The sequence below is a fragment of the Thermobia domestica genome, chromosome 18, assembly GCF_964235325.1.
Source record: "Thermobia domestica chromosome 18, izTheDome1.hap1.1, whole genome shotgun sequence".
Taxonomy (NCBI): Eukaryota; Metazoa; Arthropoda; class Insecta; order Zygentoma; family Lepismatidae; genus Thermobia; species Thermobia domestica.
In genome coordinates this window covers 180,677,936-180,703,701 of record NC_137471.1, presented here as the reverse complement: position 1 = coordinate 180,703,701, position 25,766 = coordinate 180,677,936, and the positions used below count along the sequence as shown (strand labels likewise).

The window sequence follows — 25,766 nt, the reverse complement described above, 5'->3', positions numbered from 1 at the left end:
ACGAGGGGAAAAAGTTCTAGTTGTATGTAAAACTTAGTGAAGCTTTTCCGCGTACTTTGAGTGGAGCTAAGTATTTGGGTAGCCCAAGTTGTGACACATAAATCTGTCTACCCAAGAAAATACTAACAAATAATTTACTTTGTGTATGTAAATCCGTTCGAGACACACACTCATTGTATGAAATTAAAACTACTGGAACTTACACTTGAAAAATACATCGACAGTATTTTTCTTCATCTCAAGGAGTTCGGTAATTAGATTTATGCAAAATTTGTGTCACTGGAAGCCTAAAAGGAAGACAGTACGTATCTCAGTACTGCTTTTAAATTTTTGTACAAAATAAATTCTGATTGTAAAAATAAATAAATAAAATAGGAGTATATTTATTCACATTTTTTAAAAATTTTATTAACTATATTTTTTACAGTGAGTTCCATTATGACGATTCTCTACTTTCTCTTGTAGTAGCAAGCTTACGGAAAGAATTTACTACACTTACTATACCAAAAATAAACAATAGAAACATCAAATGAACGCCAATTACTTCAATGTGCCACAAACGAATGTGTTACATTAATGAGATTAACACTAAAACATTAAGAAGTTATTTTTAACATTTAAAAATAAGTAACCAATCCAACATAAATAGCTTAGATAAATTCAATACAATACAACATTACCAAACATCTACTCACCTCGTTCGGTGGTCCTCTGGATGATTTAATGCTTGAAGAATCTAATAATTTCAAGTGCATTTTTCTTCTTCATAAATACACTTTTTGGACTTTAATGTCTACATTTCTAGTCCTTCGATGAACTGAAAGATCTACATTGCACTTAGACTTATTGTATTTCCTTTGCATTAATATCTGCATTAATTAGTTCGTAGATGAACTGTGAAATAAATTCTACACTGCACTTTGTTAAACTATAGAAGACTAAACACTATCCCTGTGGTTATGTACGTGTGTGTGTGTCTATATCAATGATCAAGGAAAAAGGACTTGTAGCAAAGCTATACAACAAACATAATTATTTATAGACTAACATAACCACACGGATAGGGGTGCAGTCCTTGTCTACAGCTTTACAGTGGACAGTGTAGGATTTGTTTTACAGTTCCTCTATCAACTAAGTAATGTAGATAACAGTGCAAAGGAAATACAATATCTTTGACTCAGTACAATGTAGATTTTTCAGTATATTTAAGGGCTAGGAATGTAGACCAGAAAGCGCAAAAAAAATATTTAACGGCTCTGACGAAGAAGAAAGAAGCCTTCAAAATTATCAGATTGTTCAAAAATTAAATGAACAAGAGGACCACAGTACAAGGTGACTAGAAGTTTTGTGTATCAATAAACCGAATAGCTTCCACCAGTATTCACAGTATTGCCAAGGTTAAGACCGATGATCGCTTTATTAGATTCAGCATAATTTTCGAAGTAACAAGTACAATCAGATGCTACTGGTAAAAAGACATGAATATCCGAGACTATCGATATATTACTGAAGGAATACGTCACATCTGGAAGCAAATTGAAGTTAGTGAAGTTTATTACGATGATAGCTCGTTTATACACTTGCGAAATACATAAAAAGTGATTAAATTAGGTTCTATTATACTGAACGTAAATTTCAGACGATTAAGTTTGAACACTTCTTTCGCATCTACCGTATTAAATGTAGTTAGGCACTTTCATTGTGATTAAATATAATAGTTATTTATTATTATTTCTCTCCGATTGTTAGTAACCGAACACTACCTAACAACTGATTCCATTTATCAAAAGGAAAAAGCAGATAAATCGTATAGTTACTATTTAATATGTCTGTCAAATATTGAGATAAACTACTAACACAATAAAAAAGATGTAAGGCAAATCATCTTCATATTAGCTACACACACTCATCACTAAATCATTTAGATTAGCACTAATAAATAGCATGTTATAGGCAGTTATAATTAGCCACAGGAGATAAATTTCAATTATCAAATATTGTTTCCCTTTCAACTATTGCAGTGCTGTCTGATATGCCACATTTGTGCAATCATTCCCTCCCCCATTTATGATTTAAGCTTAGTTAGTTTGGCCACCATTAGCACATATAATATGCTTAAATCTAACACAGAAAATTCTATCTTTACATATTCTCGCATTTATTTACAACTATGTTTTCAAACGAAGGTTATGGTGAAATCAAATTTACAAGTATTCGAAGTGAAAATAAAATTGAACCTTGAAATAAATTGACAAACATATTTTCTATAAATTGACAAACATATTTTCTATCTCTCACATTTACGAATTTGTAATACGTACTCTGATAACTGTTGCATACACTTATTATTTACCTGTTTCCTTTGCTTTAATATCAATACTATATTATACAAGTATATTATAAAACTTGTATATTATATACAAGTACTGGGTGTTCAATATACAATGCAACCCGGAGTTTGGGATAGTAGAACTTTTGAACCGGAAGCGGTACACTAATAATAGTTATACCAAAATGAAGCCTTGTTCATGCATATATTTTTAAACTAGGAAGCAACGATTGAAGTACACTAGGAACCACACAGTGTTGCCAGATGTAACCGAAGGTGTATTTTTTTTTTTTTTTTTTTTTTTTACAAGTCACGTAAATTGACTCATAACTCATACGTGTAGATGTTGTGTCGTTAATTTTCAGTTTGTAGAGTTGGAGTAGCTTTGAAACTATGGAATGGAAAAAAGAATTTTTAATTTCCACCGATAACTAATCGGATGAGGCCTCTGTAAGGGGGTTACTAAGGAAAACGTGGTTTTCATAAATTAACGTTCTGAATTGGCAACAGTGCTTATGTTTCAGTGCATCAAAAGGTGTGTTAAGGATCTGTCTACATTATGCAATTTCTCAAAACAATTTTCAAAAAAAAACTTTGAAATTATCGTGATAAAACTTTTACGTACATGCACCCGGCAACACTGCTATTCATCACGAACTGAATTGTCAGTTCCACGGCAGATTCTAGAAGTGCCCCCATTTTGATTCAATGAATAGCAGTGTTGCCGGGTGCATGTAAGAAAGTTTTATCGCGATAATTTCAAAGTTCTTTTCCATTGATTTTAGAAATAGCATAATGTAGACAGATCGCATTTTCGCCGATCCCAAGAGGTTCAGTCAGAACATGGCTGAAGTAGCATTCTTAATGACCACGTACCGATTACGTCACCTATTATTATTACTACTACTACTGCTGCTGCTGCTTTTGCTTTGGATCTGTATAGTACAAGGGCAAACTTATTTTAATGATAATTTTAAAAAAATAACCGTTAAATCACTTTCTGAATATTATTTTAACAAAAGAAGTGTTATAAAAAATTTTAAAAATTATTAAAAAAAAACTCTCCTTAGGCAGGAGGCAGGGTTTGAACCCACGCCAAAAACGATTTTCCTTACTAGCATGTTGCGCTAATCCAATCAGCCCCGACAGCAGCTAGCGTTTACTTTGTGCTATATGTATGTCATGACTCGTGATGTCGTATCTGTATCGGCCAATCAGATCAAAGGATATCGGAAGCTCTTGGGATCCGCGAAAATGCACTGAAACATCAGCACTGTTGCCAATTCAGAATGTTAATTTATGAAAACCACGTTTTCCCTAGTAACCCCTTACAGAGGCCTCATCCGATTAGTTATCGGTGGAAATTAAAAAATTCTTTTTTCCATTCCATAGTTTCCAAGCTACTCCAACTCTACAAACTGAAAATTAAGGACACAACATCTATACGTATGAGTTATGAGTCAATTTACGTGACTTGTAAAAAAATTGATTTACACCTTCGGTTACATCTGGCAACACTGTGCGGTTCCTAGTGTACTTCAATCGTTGCTTCCTAGTTTAAAAATATATGCATGAACAATGTTTTATTTTGGTGTAACCAATATTTGTGTACCGCTTCCGGTTCAAAAGTTCTACTATCCCAAACTCCAGGTTGCATTGTATATTGGACACCCTGTATAATACTATATAATACAAGATACTTGTATCTTAACAGTAAGTCTTAGTACAACTTGCTTTTTTTTTTTGAGTAACATTTCCCTGCGTGTAAGCCTTTATCAACCTGCACATTAAAACTTACATTTAAGTGAGTTTCACGACATTTTTTCATTTTTTTGCATGTGATTTCCCTAAGGACGCATTCTGAATTATACATTCTGACAAAGAGTGGGGAGCCGCCGCTTTCTGCCTGTCACATTTTGGATATATAAACGAGCGTTTACTTCGAGAATATCCGTGCTCGAGAGTGAAACTATACTTAGGAGGACGTCCAGTTTGAAGACATTTTCTTCCTGGAAGCTGAGTTCGCCTTCGTGAGACAGCTGTAGGTTGTACAGGAATGGTGGTTGCTCTGCGTCCTGCCGATACTTTTAACAATCCCAATCCCTTTTTGCCATACGAGTGGAGAGCTGACAAAAGTGAGGATTCAGTTATAAGACGTCTATGAGCCCGATGTAAAGCTTTAATAGCAGAATGAAATTCTCCGGGATTATTATCGTATTTCATCAGTATATCCTCAAAAATTTCCTGAAGTTCTCTTGTGGCTTTCTCTTTCAGTTGCGCTGTGTGCTCAATCATTGGTAATTCACCAGAGATTGAGGCACGTTCTGAAACGTGTTCTCCACCATTCTTCTCTGAACTGGCTATATTGCCACTTGCCGCAGATGATGCTAGAATGGCTTGTCCTTTACGTGGGCTATTATACGTAAGAGACCCAAACCAATCAGGAGGCAAATCCATTTTTCCGGTTGCTACCCAATATAATTCCTCCTTGGTCTTCGAATCCTGGGGAAGTATATTAATTGAGGTTACGTTAGCTTTTATGGAAACTGCATGTTGGTGTTTGCATGGTGCACCAGATCTTCCCATCATGCAATCACACCTTCCCAAGTCCATATCAACTAGGTACGTTGTCGCCTCATCGGAAGCAGATGCTACACTATATAATGATCCACTTACGTAATGCACTGCTAGCTTCTCGATCTTCTCTGGATTCGGTTTGTAGCGTGACTGCAGCACCTCATCCCATCTACCATTAGCAACATTAATGATTTTTCGTTCATAATACGATGGCATATCTCTTACCAAGAAATCTAGTAATTGAGGGATGCTGAAAGCTCTGTGCCTCATTAAAATTCTGTCCTTCAAAACTCTGAATGCTGCTTCAGTAATGTTATTTGTATTGTTTCCATGAGTTATCATACTTTTGCGGCTATACAAGCTCCAAGCATCACGTCTTTCACTAAGGGTTTTGATGTACGAGACGTATTGTGGATATTTTAATGAATTATCGCTACAGAGTTTCTCCAAACCATCCTCAAATTCTTTTTTGCTTGAAGCGTATACCAATTTAGAAAAGCTCCTGTAAAGGTTTTGTCTGTCTCTTTTGTCAATGGAGTTCGTGGCACAATATAACCAACGCCACACAGCTTGAAGGACATGAAAAATGCAAAGCATTAACAATGTTTCCGGAAAGCACACAGATAAACTATTCCGCAGTGCAATGCAGTCATCAGTGATAAATATTTTTGGCCCGGAAAGAGCACGACCACCAAAAGAATACTGTGTAAGTAGCTTTTTATATTCACTCAAAGCCTTAGTCAAAATATCCTCTTTCTCAGAACTTGTAACAACTACTCCTATCGGTAATCCCCCAACAATGGTGTCAACCATTAAAAGAAAAATCCTACAGTTGAACCTATCAGCATTACCTGAACTATCAACAAATGCTATGTCCGCACTACTTTTCAGACGGTGCACACGCTCCATTAATGGTGTACACAGAACAACGATAAAATTATTGTCTACTTCGCAGAAACTTATCCTAGGATTTTCACACCTTAGATCTGCCACTTTTTTTTTAATACTTTCCATTATTTTGTTCGGCGTGTACTCTCCATATTCATTTTTAAACACCTTATAATATAATCTATAGACCCATTGTAAGTCTGGACAAATGGAACGATCCGCAGAGACAACAGCATAGTCTTCGTGTTCCTCCATTAGTGTTCTCTTGTGGATTTCCATTGCTTGAGATGGGCTGTTACCTGCCTTGAAAAGCTCCAAAAAAGTTCTTCTTGTTTCTGTAGACGGGTCCCGAAATTTCAAAGCTTCAGATCCCGTGGTGCGATGGTTGTGGTCACCAATTATTCTAACGATTGTTGGATACTTGGGCATGTATATGTTCTTAGACCTGAAATAATCATAACAAAAACAATTAAATAACTCATTGTATTAAAAAGAAAAGCGAGAAAAGCTATCAAATTTTAGCGAGAAACACGACTAATTCTCTTACAATTATCTGACATAGAAAGTATCTAACTGTTTCATTTAAATCAGCGTCTCCAAAACTTTTTAATGTCGTTGACACCCTGAAACAACTATTAATTATCTGCAGCCCCCAAGAAATAAAAGATTATTTAAGAAAGAAATTACATATAATGAAAATCAAGTAAAATTACGATTTTATAACACTAATGCCCAATTGCACCAATCGAGGATTAAAACCACATAAGGCACTCAGTTATTTTCATCTTTGCATAAGAGTTGAGCTGAGTTGATTTTGAGCAGCGAATCCATAGGAGACGGAACTTACTAATTAACGTGGAATCCGAACCACATGAGCTCTCGCCGGGAATCGAACCTGGGTGTCCCACGCCAAAGGCGCGCGCGCTAACAGTAGCCACGAAGGAGCTTTCATCTTTGGATAAGAATCTTACATCGTTGCACCAAGAGTCTGTGAAAAAGGATTAACTTCTCCATGCTGGTGGACAATTTTTTTTTTTTTTTTTTTTTTTTTTTTTAGCCATATCAACTACTGAAAATGAAATTGCATTTCTGCTTTTTCAGAATATTAAGGGTGCTCAGTGCACTATAACGGGATTCAGATATTGAAGGAAATATCTGCAGGAAATCTGTGAATGTACCATTTGGGGTTATTATTTGTCGTTTTATATGCACAGTGAATAGCATGCACGAAGCACTACCAAAGTCCAACAGCTTCGGATCTGAAGGTGAATCATCTAAGTACTTCTTTAGATCGTTCAAAAACTTCAGGTTTACATTCGGCCCGTCCATTGATACTTGCAGCATCTTTTTCGTATCTAAACCAATGTCTTTCAAGTTTCCAAAAATGCCATCAGATGATCCTCAGCAGTAGCATGACCTAAAAATGCGGACATAAGAGATCTTGTTCGTCTCAAAATCTAGAACTATATCCATTTGACCCTTCTGAGCGACAGGACTGAAACTTTCATCAAAAGAAATACAGATGATAGGACACTCTTTAACCACGTTTATCAATTCTTTTTGAAAGTGTGGGCACAGTCAATGTGCATCTTGAACTGCTTCGCAATTTCGCCGAGAAACATCACTTTAAAAAGATCACTACAAATGCCAAACTTCTAGCAAAAGAAGGGTTATAACTTGATTAATAGCCCACAATATTTCTGCAGTAATAACTTCATGTTTGATGATAAAATTGTTGAGTATCTCTAGGCATAACACAAATACTGAATGTTGTGATTCTGTTATCAATAACATAAGTATGTTCGTTATTAACAACTCAAGTTCGCACTTCACGAAGTTCAGTTTTCACCGAAACAGAGTTGTAGTTGATGGAGCAGCATTCACAGGAACAGAGTCTGTAGTTGCTGCCTTAGCAGGTACCATGTGAAACAGTTTTTTGCTCAAACTTGAAGAATTTACTCTTTTAATATGCATTTTGCTTTCGGCATGAGATCGAACTGAAAAAATCCCATATTGCTAATATAAAAATTTGTCATCCACAAAGAGCAATACCCATACTTATTTTCTAACCTCTGAAGCAAATTACAATTTGAATTTATTGTTCTGTCCAACCACTCATCTCTGAAAGAAGTCTTTCCTCTTATTTCACTCATTGTCTCTGAACAGATAAGTGCAACACTAATGTAAGTAAGTAAATGCATAACAATGGATGCAGTATATTATATACCGTACATAATATACTCAGGTCTGCAAACTAGCTGTAGGGTAAAATTTACTGACTAAAAATGAGGAAATGCTGACTAAATACCTGACAGTACTGACATCAATCCTCATTTATCCCTTTGGGGATCTTATGGTACAATTTGTACCATACGCGTTTTTCATGGTACATTGCGTTATTTGAGCTTTTTCGTCCTTTTTTTTTTTTCAAGTCCAAAGGCATTGCAGAAGACATTACGTATGGTTTCAGACCTTCCTGCGTCCAGACATAGGAGGTGATGACGTCATAAATCAAATTTATTTTCTCATTTACTAAGCCTATGTTCAATATTTTTGGCGGGCTTATTTTTCCACGTAGAAGATTGAAATTTTGCACAAACATTCAGTCCACCGAGTAGTATTTACCAGATTTTTTTTCAGATTTGTGAGTTGAAACAGGGGGGGAACCAAAGGGGCAAAGGAGTGAAAAAAGGGATATTTTTACCCCCAAAATCCCGTTTTTCAGGATTTTCCCGCCTCACGTACATGATGGGGACACGTGAGTCATACCGTCTGAAAGGCAGTTCCATTTTGAAGAGAATGACGGTCGAATCATTATCCTAGGGTAATTAGGGACGTCTCAGGGATTTTTTGAAAAATATACTTCTGTATAGGGTAACATGGGGTATTTTCTGAATTTTTTTTCTGGTGGGCTTATTTTTGCACCTAGAAGATTGAAATTGTGCACAAACATTCAGTCCACCGAGTAGTATTTAACAGATTTTTTTCAGATTTCTGCGCTAAAACAGGGGGGGCCCAGAGGGGCTAAATTTGAAAAAAGGGAAATTTAGACCCAAAAAATCCCTTTCTTTTGGAATTTCCCGCCTTAGATACATGATGGAGACACGTGAGTTATACCGCCTGAAAGGCAGTTCTATTCAGAAGAGAATATGGGCGACACATGACCCTAGGATAATTAGGGATGTCTCAGGAATCTTTTTCCCTGAGATCAAAGTGTTTTGTGGTAATTTGGGGCATTGTGGGAATTCTTGATAAAATTTCTCCCGGCCTTACTATTCAAGATAGAAACTTGAAATTTGGCACACACATTCAGTATACCAAGTACTCTTTATCAGTATTTTTTAGATGGCTACGTTCACACAGGGGGGTCCAGGGGGGGGGGGCAAAATTCGAGAAAAAAATGTTTCCCTCCAAAATTTTCACTTTGACATTTTCTTTCCCGCTTCTGGTATATGGTATGAGCCTGCAAGTGGTACCATTTGAAAGTCAGCTCTATTCTGAAGAGAATGAGGTATGAACCATGATCCTAGGATAAATAGTGACGATGCAGTAGCTGCTTGACTGAAAGTCTAAAAAATAGCCCAAAAAGCCGGGATCCGGAAAAGATCCCCAAAGGGTTAAAATATGAAGCAGGCTAGGCTACAATAACAAATCAAATAATTAACTGTTTTTAAAATTGGCCGCCACCTTCTCCTCACTAAGCAGCTGTGAAAATTGAAATTCGATCTTGAAACGACAAAGAAACGCGATAAATAGGTAATGATGTGCAATCATCTTGGGGGGGGGGAGGCAGAGAAAATCACAGCTGCTTAGGCCAATCCCCTTGCCTCCTTCTTAATATACAATATAAAAACAAAGAAGTACGTACACAAAAATTTGTGCTGCATTGTGTACGACAAAAAAAAAAAAAAATCAACAAACACTTCGAGACTTCACAAAATAGCATTATTTGTATTATATAAATGTATTATTAATTTATATTGCAACTTGTATAAATAATTGTATATTATTCTATTCTAGTTATAATACAAGACTGTTATTACCCTGAACTTTTGGAATTCAAAAATCCAGGGTAGATTAAAAAGAAGGATAATATTTGTATATTTCATAATTTTTCCAGTATGTGGATCAAAATTCCAGTATCAAAATTAAATTCCAGTATAGTTCAAATATTTCCACTATCAGTATACACCATGAAATTAGCAAGTGAAAGTGAATCACTGCGGTCCCACGTGGAATTTCATAGTTTCATTTGTACAATAGAATATGATTGTTCATATTGTATTCTAAGTAGGATTATAGGAATATGGCTTTAAATATATATGCAAATTTAATAAAACCCAATATTGCCCAATAAAACCCAATTTTACCCAATAAAACCCACTGGGCTAGGCTTTTCACAACCCTTCTTTTACCAAATGTGAGAAGAGAGCAGTCACCAAATACCTCTTCTCAAAGAATGTGGGAACGAAGAAAATTTGTGATGAATTGCTATAAACAATGGCCAATGATTGTCTTTCATATAGCACAATGAAATCTTGGTAGCAGGGTTTGGAGGAGCACTGAAGATAAGGAGAGATATGGAAGACCAAAAAATAGTGGTGACCGTGGAAACTGTGGATCGTGTGCACGACACGAATCTTGCAGACAGGCGACCTAGTCTTTCACGTATTGCAGAGACCCTTGAGATCAGTGTGGAACATGTGAATTACATCATGCATGAAAAACTTTGTTTAAAAAAGTGTCGCAAAGTGGGTACCCAAACTCTTCACAGATCAGAAGCGGACAAGACGGGACTGTGCAGAGTGTTTTGCGCCTTCTTTTAGTGAGTGCTTCCAGCTTTATTAAACAAATTATTACTGCTGATGAAACGCAAATATGTGTGTCTGAATGCGAGATCGAAACTCAGTCTATGCAGTAGTGCCATAGTGGGTCTCCCAGGCCGAAAAAATGCCGTAGAGAAAGCGAAAGATGTCGATTTTGGGAATTGTTAGGGGGTAATATTGAGCGAATAGCTGGAAAATTACACACCGCATTGAAGGAAAACTGTCTAAATGCACAGTCTTCTTGCCAGACAATGCTCCTTGCCACAAAGCAAGCCATCGCAATGCACAATCTGTGTAAAATGAAGTTCGATATCATTGACCATCCCCTATTCTCCAGATATGGCCCCTCAGACTATTATATTTTCCGAAAACTTAACATGGACCTAAAAGGAACTGAATTTAGACAATGACGTCATAGCAGCTGCAGAGTTGTGGTTTGTACCGCACGACAAAATGTTTTATCATCATGGGATAGAATTGCTGCAGGATCGTTCTATTAAGAGTGTCAACTTACAAGTCAACTATGTTGGATAAAATGCTATCACTGTGCACCTAGCGTCATGTTTTCACTCTGAGGCCAGAAACTTAAGTAACCCGCTTCGTAAATGGATATTCAATAAACTACGATCATACCAGGTAGGCCAATAAGTATAAATTCAACGATCACCTAATGTGACAGCTGATGCTGTTTTTGAGATGTCAATTTCCGCATGTCTGGAGTAAACTGGATAATTTCAGACTCAGATCTGGCTGCATGTTAAGTGTTCCTGTATTTGTTCTCCTTAAGAACGAGGTGAGAAAACATTCTATCAAACAGGTATGTAGTGGCAAATGGAAACAGAAATCGTACAGCCCTTTTGGAAAGTTTGGGATAAACAGCCTTAGTTTGGAACCAAACTCCAGCAACGATAATAAAGTAAACAGCATTTTGAACGTCGAATTACAAGGTAGCTCGACAAATCGGAAAATACAGGTGTAGGTGAGACGCCAATCATCTCATTAAGATATCATAAATTAAATATCACATAATCTATAAAAATATAAGTTATTGACATACCAACATCTCTTGCCAACTTTCTTTATCGTTACTCTGATGTGGGATGGGCATCCTGTGTGCTTCGCTGAAGCTTTACTTTTATCTCTGGGATGCGTGTTGTGATGACACCGATAATCTGCCTATAATGAAGAAAGAAAAAAAAATGAAATCGATGTTTTAAATCCATTCTGAAGTTCTTATTAATTACTATAACAATAAATAAAATCTACTAAAACTACTTGAAGTTCAGAGATTGTAGTGCATAATTTAGTTACTGCAGTAGGAAACCATATGTATGTCACACAATGTATACTACAATAAATTAAGTTAAGCTTCTGTTTCGCCCCCAGACCCTTCGACCTATTATTACAATTTCAATTAGGGCCTACCGAAACCATGAGATATGTATTTAAAAATCCTATTTAAATAGTATGAAGATCAGGATGGATTGACTTAAATCAGTCTGATTTAAATCACTTGATTTTTAAAATAAAAATCGTTGATTTAAATCAAATTCCGAAATAATTTAAAGTGAAAATAAGTAAAGTCCCGTTTCTGTTCTGTTATTTCGATTATGGAAGATGACAATCATAATACAATGAGACTCAAATGTACAGCATTGTATGAAAACAAGTGTCATGCAGAGGATGATTAGGGAAAATCCCGTTTTGAACGGGTAACAGGGCAAACCTGTTTTCTTCTCTTCGTAACATATGGTTTATATTGTAAATCGTTAACTATTCCAACGGGGAAATCACTATCGACATTTAAGACGAAGATTCTTTTGTGTGCGCGTCTATATATTTGTTCCCAGATAATAGGGCGTATTTAGAAGTGTCCTATCCCCACTCGTTTTTTTTTTTTTTTTTTTATTTTATAACTTTGCGCAAAATTTATGTATTTCGTTAAAAATACCGCAAGCTAGTTACAATTTCCTTAAAAATATGCCCCTGCCAAATATCAGTAACTTTTGTGAAAAAAAAAAGTGTCACTTTGATAAGCGTTGCTGTACTTTTTCCTTAACGCTTAACCTTTTAAATTGTATCACCTATTTTTAAGTGATAGGCTAAAATCTCCATTATTCGATTAAAAAAGTACCAATAAAGCTTTTTACTTCGTTTTCTCGAAGGCATTGTAGAGCATGTTACATATGCTTTCACGCCTCTCTGCGTCAAGACATAGAATGTGATGACATCATAAATTTAAAAAAGATATTTTCTGTTGTGCCTATTTTTATTATTTTTTGGCAGGCCTACATTTTGCATTCAGAAGACAAATTCTGCATACTCGTTCAGTTCACCCTTAGTATTTTTAGATGATTTCAGATCTCTGCGTGAAAACAGGGGGGTCTAGAGGGGAAAAAATGTAAAAAAAAAGGATTTTTTTAAACAAAAAATAGCTTTTTTCGCGATTTTCCCGCCTAAGATGGAGACATATGAATGGTACCATCTGAAAGGCTGTTCTATTCTGAAAAGAATGATGTACAAACCTTGATCTTAGGATAAATAGGGATGTCTCAGGAAACTGTTACCTGAGATCCTGTTTTATACGCGAATCTGGGGATATTATTTTTCGCGGGCTTACTTTTGCGTCTAGAAGTTTGAAATTTTGGACACTCATTCACTGCACCCCTTAGTATTTTTCAATTTGTTTCAATTTTTACCTTTAAACAGAGGCGGTACAGAGGGATAAAAAGTAAAAATGGGATATTTCTTAACTGAAAATCCCTTTTCTCGTGATTTTCCAGCCCCAGATAGCCTAGACGATGGAGACATTTGAATGGTACCGTTTGAAACTTTGTTTTATTCCGAAGAGAATAATGTACAAATCATAATTCTAGGATAAATAAGAATGAGTAAATTTTTATATTACATCCGGGTTATCTGGGTATTGTGGGGATGTTCTTAGCTCATTGTTAAATATTTTTCCTGCCCTTACTATTCAAGATAGAAGCTTGAAATTTAGTACACTCTTAGTATTTCCCAGTTGATTTTGAAATCTGTGCGTTAACATAGGGGAGTCCAGAGGAGATCAAAATAAAAAAAAAAATCAGAAAAAATCCCGACCTCTCAAAATTTTCCGCTTCAGGGACATGATAGGGAAAATGTGAATGTTATCGTTTTAAAGGCTGTTCTATTCTGAAGAGGTGGTGGTATGAACCATGATCCTAGGATAAATAGGAATGATGCTTGACGGAAAGTCTATAATTTACACCCCCCCCCCAAAAAAAAGGCCATAATTTAAAATTGTTAAAAAACATTGTTTGGGATTGATATAGGTTAACGTAGGTTAACGATTGGGGATTAATTCAAAGTTCAATCCCAATACTTTCACTTAAATGGCATAATTAACATTTAATACTAATTCCTAATGCTTTTGCTTCAGTTCGCGACTTATATTATACGAGGAGAAAGATTTGATTTAAATTTAAAAAAAAAAAATCATCAAAAATGTTGGGTCAAAATGTCTAATAAACTGACGTATTACGGTTTGATAAAGTACAACTTTGTTGAAATAGCAACACTGTTAGTCTAGTACTATTGAATAGCATGTCAAAAATAGGTTCCCCCTGCCGATATTTTAATGATGCAAAATTTCAACGTTTTATATTTATTAGTTAGAAGTTACAAAGGCGTATCAAGATAAATGGTCCACCTGTATACCGCCCAACTCAATGCTGAAACGGAACGTTCCCGATTCCTGAATATTTACATAGGAGTGCCGAATCAAATTGGTAAAGCTTACATCCAGTTGTTTCATACTAGGAAATCAGATTATGATTATTGTAATTTAGTAGGCACACCAACCGAAATAAGAACTTTCCATGGATACTGTGCTGTAAGTGCGTTACTTTTTAAAGGACACCCCCTCCCGGTGAAACTGGAAGTGGGGGATCATCTTTTTTGCCTTTTTTCGTCATAAGGTAGTAATATGAGCTAAAATAAAAAAGATTAAAACAATTAATAGTAGAATTTTTTTTTCAGGCATAACTGGGTTAATACAGTTTCCATACATTTTGCTAAACTTTTACGACGGTGGAAATTAATATCTAATAGAGTGCTCTTTTGTATGCAATCACTCAAATTAACAATAAATTTACTGTTTTTGGCCTACCTATGCTGCGTCTTTACCATTTCAGGATTGTAAGCATGCAACCATACAAGGTGCATAATTTACTTCATGAATGTAGTGTGCATCCTTAAAATGGGATAGAGAATTTTTAACCGTTCAGAAACACTTGCTAATGTTGAAAGACTATTTTGTGAAGAAAAAAAAAAAAAAAAAAAAGATAAACGTAAGTATGCAGTCATAGAATAAGACAGTAGCGAACATGCCGTGAATACTTGTTTGCAGGGTTGGCTGGTTTAAACCACAAACCAAAAAACGAAACATGTTTGTAAAATCTTGATGAATACACACTTGTGGGTTATCACGATTCACTCCCGTATATTATTAGTATTATATTCAGATCTAAATTCCCCATTCATTACTCAGAGATTATATTACAAAAGCATCTTTTTCTTTATAAGTTTATGAATGTTTCTTTTGTGACTTTTTATAGTTGTATATTGCATTATTGTTATGCAATTGCAAAGAAAAACTAATTATATCGGGGCTTGGGGTCCCTGGTTCGATCCCAGCTTACGCCGTGTGGACTTTGTGGTGGACAAACACCATGCTCGTGGGTTTTCTCGGGGTTCTCCCATCTCATCCCACTTTCTTCATTTCACTCATCACCATCTCCTTTAGCCTAACCGGCATAAACGTGGGACGTAAAACTTGAAGATTTCATTTCATTTCAAAATACATCGAAATGCCGTACTTTTTTGGGAGGAGGGGGTCATACAAACCCCACAAGAGGCATTTATTAAAATCAGAAGTATCTTTGGTATCTATTTATGTATAAATGGGTCATAGCCAAAGTGGACTCAAAAAATTCTTATCTTTATTCACTTTTCTTACTTATATGTAAATTAAGTCGTCGTATTTCTTTAACTTGTACTAATAAAAGTCGTAGCGAACTAACTTGCACTGAAATAGTTCTGTACTCTGCACTATTTTGAAATTGTACATATAATTCTGTATACTGGTTTCACTTGTGTAACTGTTTATCTTTAGTCCTTCTGAAATTACTCTTGATAGTTATATTAACAAGCAGGGTTGGCAAAAACCATGGTTTTTTATTGAAAAAAAAAAAGTTTTTTTTGTTTAAACCTGTTTCTTTTCGTTTAAACCTGTTTTTTTTTTGGTCGGCAGACGTATCGCATTTGTGGCCAATTAGTCCCGGTTTCGAGTTAAAATGGAGGACAATTTCTCTCGCATGTAAGCCGAGAAGCAGTTTGGATTCCGCTTTTACCTTATGTGACCGCTTCCTGCATAACCTGATTGTTGCATAACAGGGTTGGCAAAAACCATGGTTTTTATTTAAAAAAACAATAAAACCGGGTTTTTTGGTTTAAACCAGGTTTTTTGGGTTTAAACCAGGTTTATTTGGTTTAAATAATTTGCTCTATATATTCATATCATATATGGACAGAAATAAGTTTGTTTCACCTTGATGTTATTATGCAACAACCGGGTTATGCTGGAAGGGGTCACATAAGCTTAAAGCGGAATAAAAACTGCTTCTCGAGTTACATCCGAGAGAAATTGTCCTCCATTTGAACTCGGAACCAGGACTAATTGGCCACAAATGCGATACGTCTACCGACTCACTCACGAAGGAATGCTGATAAAAATACGTTGTACTGATTTTTACATGCTTCTTAATATAGCTGTCAAGAGTCATTTCAGAAGGACAAAAAGATAAACAGTTGCACAAGTGAAACCATTATACTGAATTACATATGGACAATTTCAAAGTACTACGGAGTACAGAAGAACTAATTTAATTCAAGTTAGTTAACAACGACTTTTATTGGTCCAAATTAAAGAAATACAACGACTTAATTTGCATATCACAAAGATACGAATTATTTGAGTCCACTTTGGCTCAGACTCATTTATACATAAATAGATACCGAAGATACTTCTCATTTCACTAAATGCCTCTCGTGGGGTCTGTATGACCCCCCCCACACACACACACAAAGTACGACATTTCGATGTATTTTATTAATAGCAAACATTGAAACAAAACAATATTTAGAATTTTTCTTTGATTGCAATTACATGACAATAATAACCACAAAAAAAATCACAAACATTTATAAACTTATATATTAAAAAAGTTGCTTTTGTAGTATAATCTTTTTGAGTAATGAATGGGGAATTTAGGTCTCAATATAATACGAATAATATACGGGAGTGAAACGTGATAACCCTCAAATGTGTGTTCATCAAGATTTTACAAACACTTACACTTTTACGAACATTTTCGTTTTTCGGTTTAAACCAGTTGGTTTTTTTGAAAAAACCAGCTGGTTTAAACCAGCCAACCCTGTTGCATAATAACACCAAGTTGAAATAAACTTATTTCTGTCCATAAGTGATACAAATACATAGAGCAAAATATTTAAATAAACAAACAAAAAAGTTTAAACCCCCAAAAAACCGGGTTTTAAGTGCATTGCACGTATAGGCCTAGTCGTTTTTCAGTCAATCAAAATTTACTATATTAATGTCTTTAGTAACGCACAAATGTATAATTCAATACGTTTAAAGCATTACTCGAGCAGACGGCTCTACCAAATTTTCACACATGTATCGCATTTTCCGATTTCTTCTAGCAAAAGCATGCACTGAATGAAGAGCTAATGCTTAAACCACGAACCAATTTGTGCTAGGTGGCCACTAAAAGCACGTACGCCATAAACCGAGTCAGAGCCCGAGCGGAGCGAGGGGGGTGCGTCCGTAGGGAGCAGGCGCGTAGCGACGGGGGCATACACATAAAAAAAAGCATAGTGGAAAAATACATAAAATATCCGCAATAATTTTAAATTTTAAAAACACTTAAATAATTGTAATAACTCTTACTTTCAAAATGGCTTCACTAGTTTTCTGGGTACAAATGGTCCGCTGCGAGGAGAAATTCGTTTGGGAGTATGTTTAGTACAAGGGATCCAGAAGCATGTAAAAAACTCAAAATTTACAGAAGAAATGAATGATGCAAGCACTTAGACGTAACATAACGTAACCAAATCTAAGCTAACCTGAACTAACAAACTTCCCTAATATTATAGAAATAAGCGAAATTCTATCATTTTTTGGAAAATTATGCGGGACACCTACACTAACATAACCTACTTTAAACTAACCGAATGTGAACAGAAATTACCAAAATTGTAACATTTTTTAGAGAGAAGAGCTGGACCCTTTCTGCTAAACATAGGTCTTCGTTTGTTTTGAATTTTTACTTACTTTTCCACACTTCGCGTAGTACATTTTACGTTTCAACATACCATGACGCTGCCAAAACTTCATGATATGACGCTCTTTATGACATAGTCCTTTGTAATAAAATCGTATGTTTGCATTATATCCATCACAAATGTCCATTGCTTACATGAACACAACATTTCCGCTATTTATTTCCACCTTCTCCGAATTCTTGTATTCTTCCGCCTTCCGATTCAGTAAATACCGGCAGTTACACTTACAATACGTTCACACCCACTCAAAATGCATTTCAATATGATATCTAATGACAGAAATTACTTATGTTCACACTCTACTTCTTTCACGAAAAGTGTTTGACATCGTATTTAACTTATAAATCTTGTTTTTGGTAGAGTCTGCTCGAGTGAACCCTGTTTAAAATACTAAATTTGGATATAGTATACGAGAGTGCCTCATCATTTAGCGAGGACTCACGAAGTGCAGTCTTTTAAGGATTATTCATTGAGGATGTAGGAACTTGAAAATGAGGTAAAAATGCGACTTTCATTTAATTACTGAGTAATATAAAATAAAATGTTCGTCGGTTTGCGTTGCGTTTCGTTGTGTTTTATGGTATGCGAAGAATAATAATGTGCCCTTGTACGTAGTGTATGAGTATATGTGGGGGATTTGAAACACATATCGCATGTCACGTGCACGTGGATGCTTCTTACTACTTCTAAATGTAATAAAATCATTTTTATACGTAGTGCAACAGTAGGAAGTATCCACGCGCACAGATCATGAGGCACTGTTGTATACTATTACCCTAAATTTTCATTTTTGGTGGGGGGGGTTGTATTCCTTTGTACAGATTTACTTTAAGAGGCTTCGGTGTACGTACATAAGAACATGAAGCAGGTGCGTCAGCGAAGATCGGTGAACACATAGAGGTTGGCGTACACCAGACATTGTATATGGCTTAAAATCTCTTACTTTACGTATTGAATTATGCATTTGTGCGTTACTAAAGACATTACAGATTGGTATTGCAAAGTAACATAACACATTACCAGCGTAAATTTCTTAATTTCATGAATCGCTCAACTCTCGGACATTTCTATAGTAGCGCGTGATGAGTTAGCACATTGACTTCGGATACATCACTTCGTATCCTGTGCTTACTAACTACCTTATGGGTGAATCCGTGCTTAAGATCGACTTTAATGTTTTTTACGTAGACACGTGTCTCATATGTAAGAACACAACCATTTAGGGTAATAGTATACAAGAGGACCTCATTATGTCCAGTGCACGTGCATACTTCCTACTGTTGCACTACGTATGAAAATGATTTTATTACATGTAGAAGTGGTAATAGAACACGCAAGAGACCCAGATCATGTTGTATTCACACTCCAATATGAAGTGTGAATACAACATGATCTGGGTCTCTTCCGTGTTCTATTACTACTTCTACATGTAATAAAATCATTTTTATACATAGTGCAACAGTAAGAAGCATCCACGTGCACGTGACATGCGATATGTGTTTCAAATGCCCCACATATACTCATACAAAATGTACAAGGGCACATTATTATTCTTCGCATACCATATAAAAAAAACACATTCTTAGAAGAACATCTGTAAGTACAAGGGCCATTTTAAGAATGCAATAAAAATTAGGGAGGGAGTACCAAGCGAAAAAGCGCACATATAGCCCGAAGTACAAGGGCTATATTTTTGTTAATCAGGAAATATAAAGGTGTGGAAAAGTTAATGCCTACAATGACCTACTGAGCAACATAGAAGTGCTTACCGCCAACGTGCTGTAATTTTAATACATTAAACTATCAATCAACAGAAAAAATCACTTATTATCTCCAATACAAGATCTGCAATACAAGATTTTAAAGCACAAATATAAAAAAAGATTAAGATCGCACATTTACTTCACGATCCACGCACTTTACTTACTTACACGTACAAATATCACCATTTTCATCTTCTTCCTACCGTACTGCCACAAAGCACAAGCTCCGTCAATATACGCAGAACCAAAACAAACAAAAAAAAAAAAAAATGGCACCCCCATGTAGGCGGAACCTCTGTGTAGAACTGCAGGACGTTATACGGCCCGCAAGAAAATCCCGAAAATGCAAATTACCAATAAGCGAAAGTAAAAAAAAAAAAAAAAAAAAAAAAAAAAAAAAAAAAAACGCGAGCTCAGAAAAACCTCTACGGAATGAGCCCAAACCTTCACGAAACAACCCTTCAAAAATCGGTAATCAATCACGGTAGACCTGCTACTACTGCATACAACTCTCAAACAGTTGAAAAGAGAGTTCACCGAGCATCAAAATAAACAAGTTGTACAATCCCAAAAGTGAAATACATACGTTGTTCTTTATATTCGTACCACCACAATAGTGAACGACACTCGCTTTTTTACCCCATTTTTAAGTTCCTAGATGTTCAGTGAATAATCTGTAAAAGACTGCACTTCGTGCGTCCTCGGGAAGTAACGAGGCACTGTCGTATACTATATCCCCATTTAGATTTACACACTAGTCTATTAAAATATTATTACGAATTTGTTTTGTAAAGTGTACAAACATGTACAGCAAATCTGCACCATTATTGCGCTGAAAATTACACTACGATACTTAGTTAAATTTTTCCATTGCAATGTTTATACACTGGACAGTATTTGCAATGTGACGCCTATTGAACTTGGAAACTACTACTGTTTTAAATGTGTTCTTTTATAAGGTATTGTCTGAGATGTATATAGCATTAGCTTATATACGCAACTAAATTATGGAATAGATTTACAAGGGTTATAATTAATCAAATCATGGAGTTCACTTACCTTATATATTGTTTGTCTTCCATCATTGTTAATTCCTCGTTCAACTCGATAAGTAAGTCGATTTAATGTTTCAAATTCCTTAAACCAAGATAACCATTCATCCTTTTCTGTTATACAAAGTCTAATTACATTATCTTCTAATTTCACGTAATTAATATTTGTAGGTAGAATATACATTATTCTTCCTGCTTTGCCCTCCACAGCTCCACTAGTTACTTCCAATCCAAGCGAACGATTCGATTTGTGTCACTACTCCGTTTCTGTCACAGAATGGAATTATAACGTATGAACAATTCAACCAATCAGAACTGCGAAATTTCTCCGGTTGTGGATTCTCGGGCGTGAAAAAAAAATATGCAGCCGGGCTTCGTTTACTAATCTCGCATCTTCGGCTTCGGTTGACACATGCGGACAACCAGAAGATCGTAAATTACCAGTTTAACGTGTAGGACCATATTTCCGAATCCATCGCTTTCCTGTAGAGGCCGGGACACCTACTTGCCTGCTAGCTGCAGTTGCAGAATAGCTTTCCAACTCCCATAAAGTAATTACTGCTGTACGTCTATCCATAGTTACCAATGTTCTGAGCTGTGAGCAGGAAGCAATAGGTAAAAGCTAGTACCTGACGCGTGGTTGGTTAATTGCACGACACGCCTATTGTGGGGAACGACTTGGTCAACGACTCGCGAAAGAAATCTGAAAATGGTGCGCCGTAATAATAATATTAAAAACAGTTTTTATAAAGGAGTATTAATACATACGAAAAGCTGTTTAAAGAATGAATTGTTATACTGACTTTACACGTATAAAAACACATACCATATACCAAACAGATTGAGCGATATGATGATAGCTGTATTGAGACGACACTTTCGAAGTCCAACTTCGGGTATCTTCTGAAAACAGTAAACTAAAGCTGCTGGTTCGAACCTCCAAGCCAACCTTAGCAATCGAGATAAAATGTACAGATATGTTTTTCCTTCTGTTAAATATAATAAGACATGTCGAAATGGTATTAAGTGTAGAAAAAAGGTAAAGTTGATTGAAATAGTTAATGATACAATATTTCGAAACTATATATTCACACTCTCGTTTCGTCATTTTGATTTCCATACGAAAAAAATAATTTACGTATGAGCTCAGTTATATTTCAGAAGCAGCTTCCGAAAAGCGGTCATGTTAGCTCAGTGGTACACACCCGAGCGTTTAAATCTTGAGTTCGATACCCGTTCAGGTGAGATTCTTTTATGATATTCTACTTTCCTCAATGCATGAAAATTATGTAAAATAGTTACATTACAATTCATTAGTTGTATATATCAGTTGAATATATATATATTCATATCATTTCACGACATAAGCAATTCTTATCTTTAAAATATAACATTTGATGTATTGACAGAACGTCGGTATGTTATATGTGAATATTAAATACAAATTAAGAAAATCGTGTAATAGCAATAAATAAGTTATGTAATGTATTTATTTGCAGCTATTTTCATACGCAGGTAACTTCTCAATATTCGCATTACAGCATTTAGGTAGAGCATATCGAAAATCGGATCGTGGTTCAAGACAAAAAACTAGCTAGCCCCAAACTGTCACGTAAGAAACTCACGAATCGCAAAAGTAAAGTGAAGAGATTGAGAGCGGTAATACCTTAACCGCTCTCTCTCACTCTCTCTTATCTGCATTTATACATATAAAAGTGTATGTATGTATGTTCCAACATAACTCATGTATGCCTAGAGCAGGGTTTCTCAACCTGGGAGTCGTGGCCCCTAGGAGGTCGCGAAGAGAAGCGGAAGAGATAAATATAGTTAGAATCTAATACCGGAAATTATTTTGAATTTTGTTCTGATAGGCATACTTTTATTTTTTATACATACTGTACAGAACAATGAAAAATAAGTCTACTGAACATTGTCAAAGGGTGCAGAGTTGTTTAAAAATGAATTTAAATGAAAGACGTATGATATGATACTAATGAGAACTGTATATAGGAATACTAAAAAAATACACATGGAACAAAACCAGCACATTGAAATACAATTAAAATTGAAACCTAATGAGATACCTAAGCATGGTGTAATTTCACTAGTGCAGCAATGCCCGGTTCAATCTTCGTGACGAACATTATGAAGCCATTTTCAACTGATAAGCGATTTCTTGTCTTTGTTTTAATGTTTACCATGAAAAAAAAACGTTCGCACAAGTACGATGTAGCAAATGGAATTATTACTTTTAAAGCAGCAGATACCAGACCAGGATATTCTCCTCTCCTCATCCGGCAGAACTTGTCCAAGTCTTTGTTACAGAAAACCAGTTGCAAAGACTTGTAGCATGATCATTCTATTATTTGGTTAAGAAGTTGTGGGCTTAGATCAGATACGTTAATGGCCTCTTCAAAGAAGGAGTTTAACATAAATCTTGAACCAGCACCTTCGTCGTTGGGAATATAGATAGTACAGTTACTGTATCCACTGTCAATGCCGGGCGCCGAAAAAAGGGGGCACAAATTTCGCAGGAAGTGTGTTACTCATGTTAGGAAAGTAGGGATGCACGCGAGACAAGACGAGACGAGAAATGGAAAAGTCTCGTCTCGTCTCGCAACCTCAAGCGTTGGTCTCGTCTCGCGTAAGGTCTCGTCTCGCAAATGTGAAGTCTCGTCTCGCGTCTCGCATAAAATTTTGAGTCTCATCTCGCGTCTCGCGCGAGACTTTCTTGCATGGTCTCGCATATATTCTAGGTCAAAATTTTGCAATGTGTTTTTCTATGGCTGTTAATGAATGATGATGTGATATTCTGTCTGAAGGCAGGTATTTGACCTAAAACTCCATTGGCAAGGTGAATGGTGGTTTGCCATTGCTTTCCATGGGATGAATGTTCATAACATCCTAAGGAGACGGAACCTAGAGTTCAATATGGTATCCGAACTTGTGTCCCCTCCGCTCCAAATTAAAAGAAAATTTGTGCTGGAATTTGATCGCTGGACCATTAATTTTCGTCAAATTAATAGCATAATTTACAGTAAAACAAGCATAAATTGTTGCTGGATCCAACATTGTTTTCCAGCTTAGAGGTCTCCAGCAATATTTGCCTCTTCTAAAATATCGTCGCCACTATCAACATTTACACGTTTTGGTCGTTTCCTTGAAGGGTGATTTTCCAGTATAAAGATGTTTTTATACCACCTAAAGTGCTTGTACACAACAGAAGAACTGCTCACAACACAATACGACCCAATTCTTCTGGTTCGTTCGGGCTTGTAGCAATGTTGGATTATCGCATTTTATTAACTTTCGCTTTCAACTTATACTGCCAGATCTAGAAAATAAAATTACTGACAGATATAGGGCCATTCCTACCATCTCCCACGAAACCTATAGGGACATCCTGCCAAACCAGTACAGTGAAACCTCTCTAAAGCGGGCAGCCGTGGGGAATCAAAAATTGTCCGCTATAGAGAGGTGTCCGTCTTAGAGAGGTTTCGATATTTTCTTACGTAAATTAGTAAATAAGGTGATATGTAATTACAAACTATTGAAGGTAATTTATCAAACCGCTTTATGACTGTGGGCATGTCGATATCTGCGGATTCTCCACAAATCGCTTTGAAAGAAATTTTGTCTAATCCGAAACTTCTCTAACCACTCGTTCGAGACCTTGAAATCTGAAACATTCATTTCTGTTGCTGCCTCTAAATTCTTAGCTTTTAGCATCGACTCTAACACAGGATTTTTTTTTTCATTCCGCACTCTATAAAAACATTCACTTGCACACCAACTTTGTTCAGAGCAATGAGACACAATTTTCATTGTCATTTTCACACCACAACTTTATTAACTTGTCTAGGTTTTATATGATCTCAGGTGCTTGAGTTTTACCGATACAAAAATTTTCAGCTATCCTTCGCACACCTCAGTATTCTTCAAAATTCAATCAATTCGATTTTTACATCAGCGCTTCTCGTGGCATTTCGAAAGCTCACAACAACTTACACCTTATTGCTTCCGTCTACAAATAGAGGCACTAAGACAATATGCGAATACGTGAACAAAAATTACCAAACATGTCTTCTGCTTGATTCCAGCAAAACAGTAAAATGACGTGTCATCCCAAATGGCAGGCAACTGTCAATCACTTGATTCTAAAACAGGTTGGGTGGGAGTGGAATGCAAGCAAAGGATATGAAGGTGTTGTTAAACAAAGACGCTTCATCTGAGTTTCTGAACAGCCAGTTGACAAGGAAAAATGTTATTACAATGTTTCCTTGGTGATATATGTATGCATTTCTGAAAATGTATTTTTTCTGTATTTTTCAACTTGTTTCTAGAGAAAGTGTCCGTAATATGGAGGTAAATAATACCTATAAGAGACAGAAAAGACTGTCCGTGTCCGTACAAGAGAGTGTCCGCTTTAGAGAGGTTTGTCAACATGGTTTTTCCTATTACAGTGTTTGGGGATTACAAAATATGTCCGTTATGAGAGGTGTCCGCTTTATAGAGGTGTCCGTTAGTAGAGGTTTCACTTTATTTGAATTAAATTTCCGAACTAGAGGGGGATGTTTTTGATAAATATATAGAAAGAAAATACTTATTCCATGTAAAAATATCATGTTATTTCTGCGAACCGGGCCGGGGATAAACTTTGACGAGAGGGGATTTCCCCGCCATTCCCCAACATTAATCGCTAGTAGTAATGTGAAAAAGACAGAAACAACAAAAATATCATATTTCGCAGCAATAGGGAGTCTTATTCGCTTTTTAGACCAAAAATAGAAGTTCATGTATTCGTGCGCGCCCGCGTGTATATGTTTGTGTTGCAAAATAAAGTCCTAAATCGATGCTGTAATAAATTTGCAATTTACAAAGCTTTTCTTTGTTAATGATGTTTAGAAACTAAAGAAGGCTTTAA

The 25,766-nt window shown here is 35.9% G+C and overlaps 1 protein-coding gene across 1 annotated transcript; it reads right to left on the bottom strand.

The window, feature by feature from the left end:
• Window positions 1–382: 382 nt before the first annotated feature.
• Window positions 383–21,098, bottom strand: LOC145676110 (uncharacterized). Its single transcript, XM_081746999.1, has 3 exons — window positions 20,850–21,098; window positions 11,678–11,796; window positions 383–6,239 (listed from the first exon to the last, which is right to left on the bottom strand). Exons 1-3 carry the CDS (start codon window positions 21,024–21,026, stop codon window positions 4,154–4,156), a joined length of 2,382 nt encoding a protein of 793 aa, XP_081603125.1. The 5' UTR covers window positions 21,027–21,098; the 3' UTR covers window positions 383–4,153.
• Window positions 21,099–25,766: the final 4,668 nt, after the last annotated feature.

Bases quoted from the DNA above. Each gene is read 5' to 3' on its own strand.
- LOC145676110 (XM_081746999.1), bottom strand. From the start codon at position 21,026: ATGTATATTCTACCTACAAATATTAATTACGTGAAATTAGAAGATAAT. The intron at 11,797-20,849 runs GTAAGTGAACTC...TCTTCATTATAG, and splicing joins GAAGACAAACAATATATAAG to GCAGATTATCGGTGTCATCA. The intron at 6,240-11,677 runs GTATGTCAATAA...TGATTATTTCAG, and splicing joins AAAGTTGGCAAGAGATGTTG to GTCTAAGAACATATACATGC.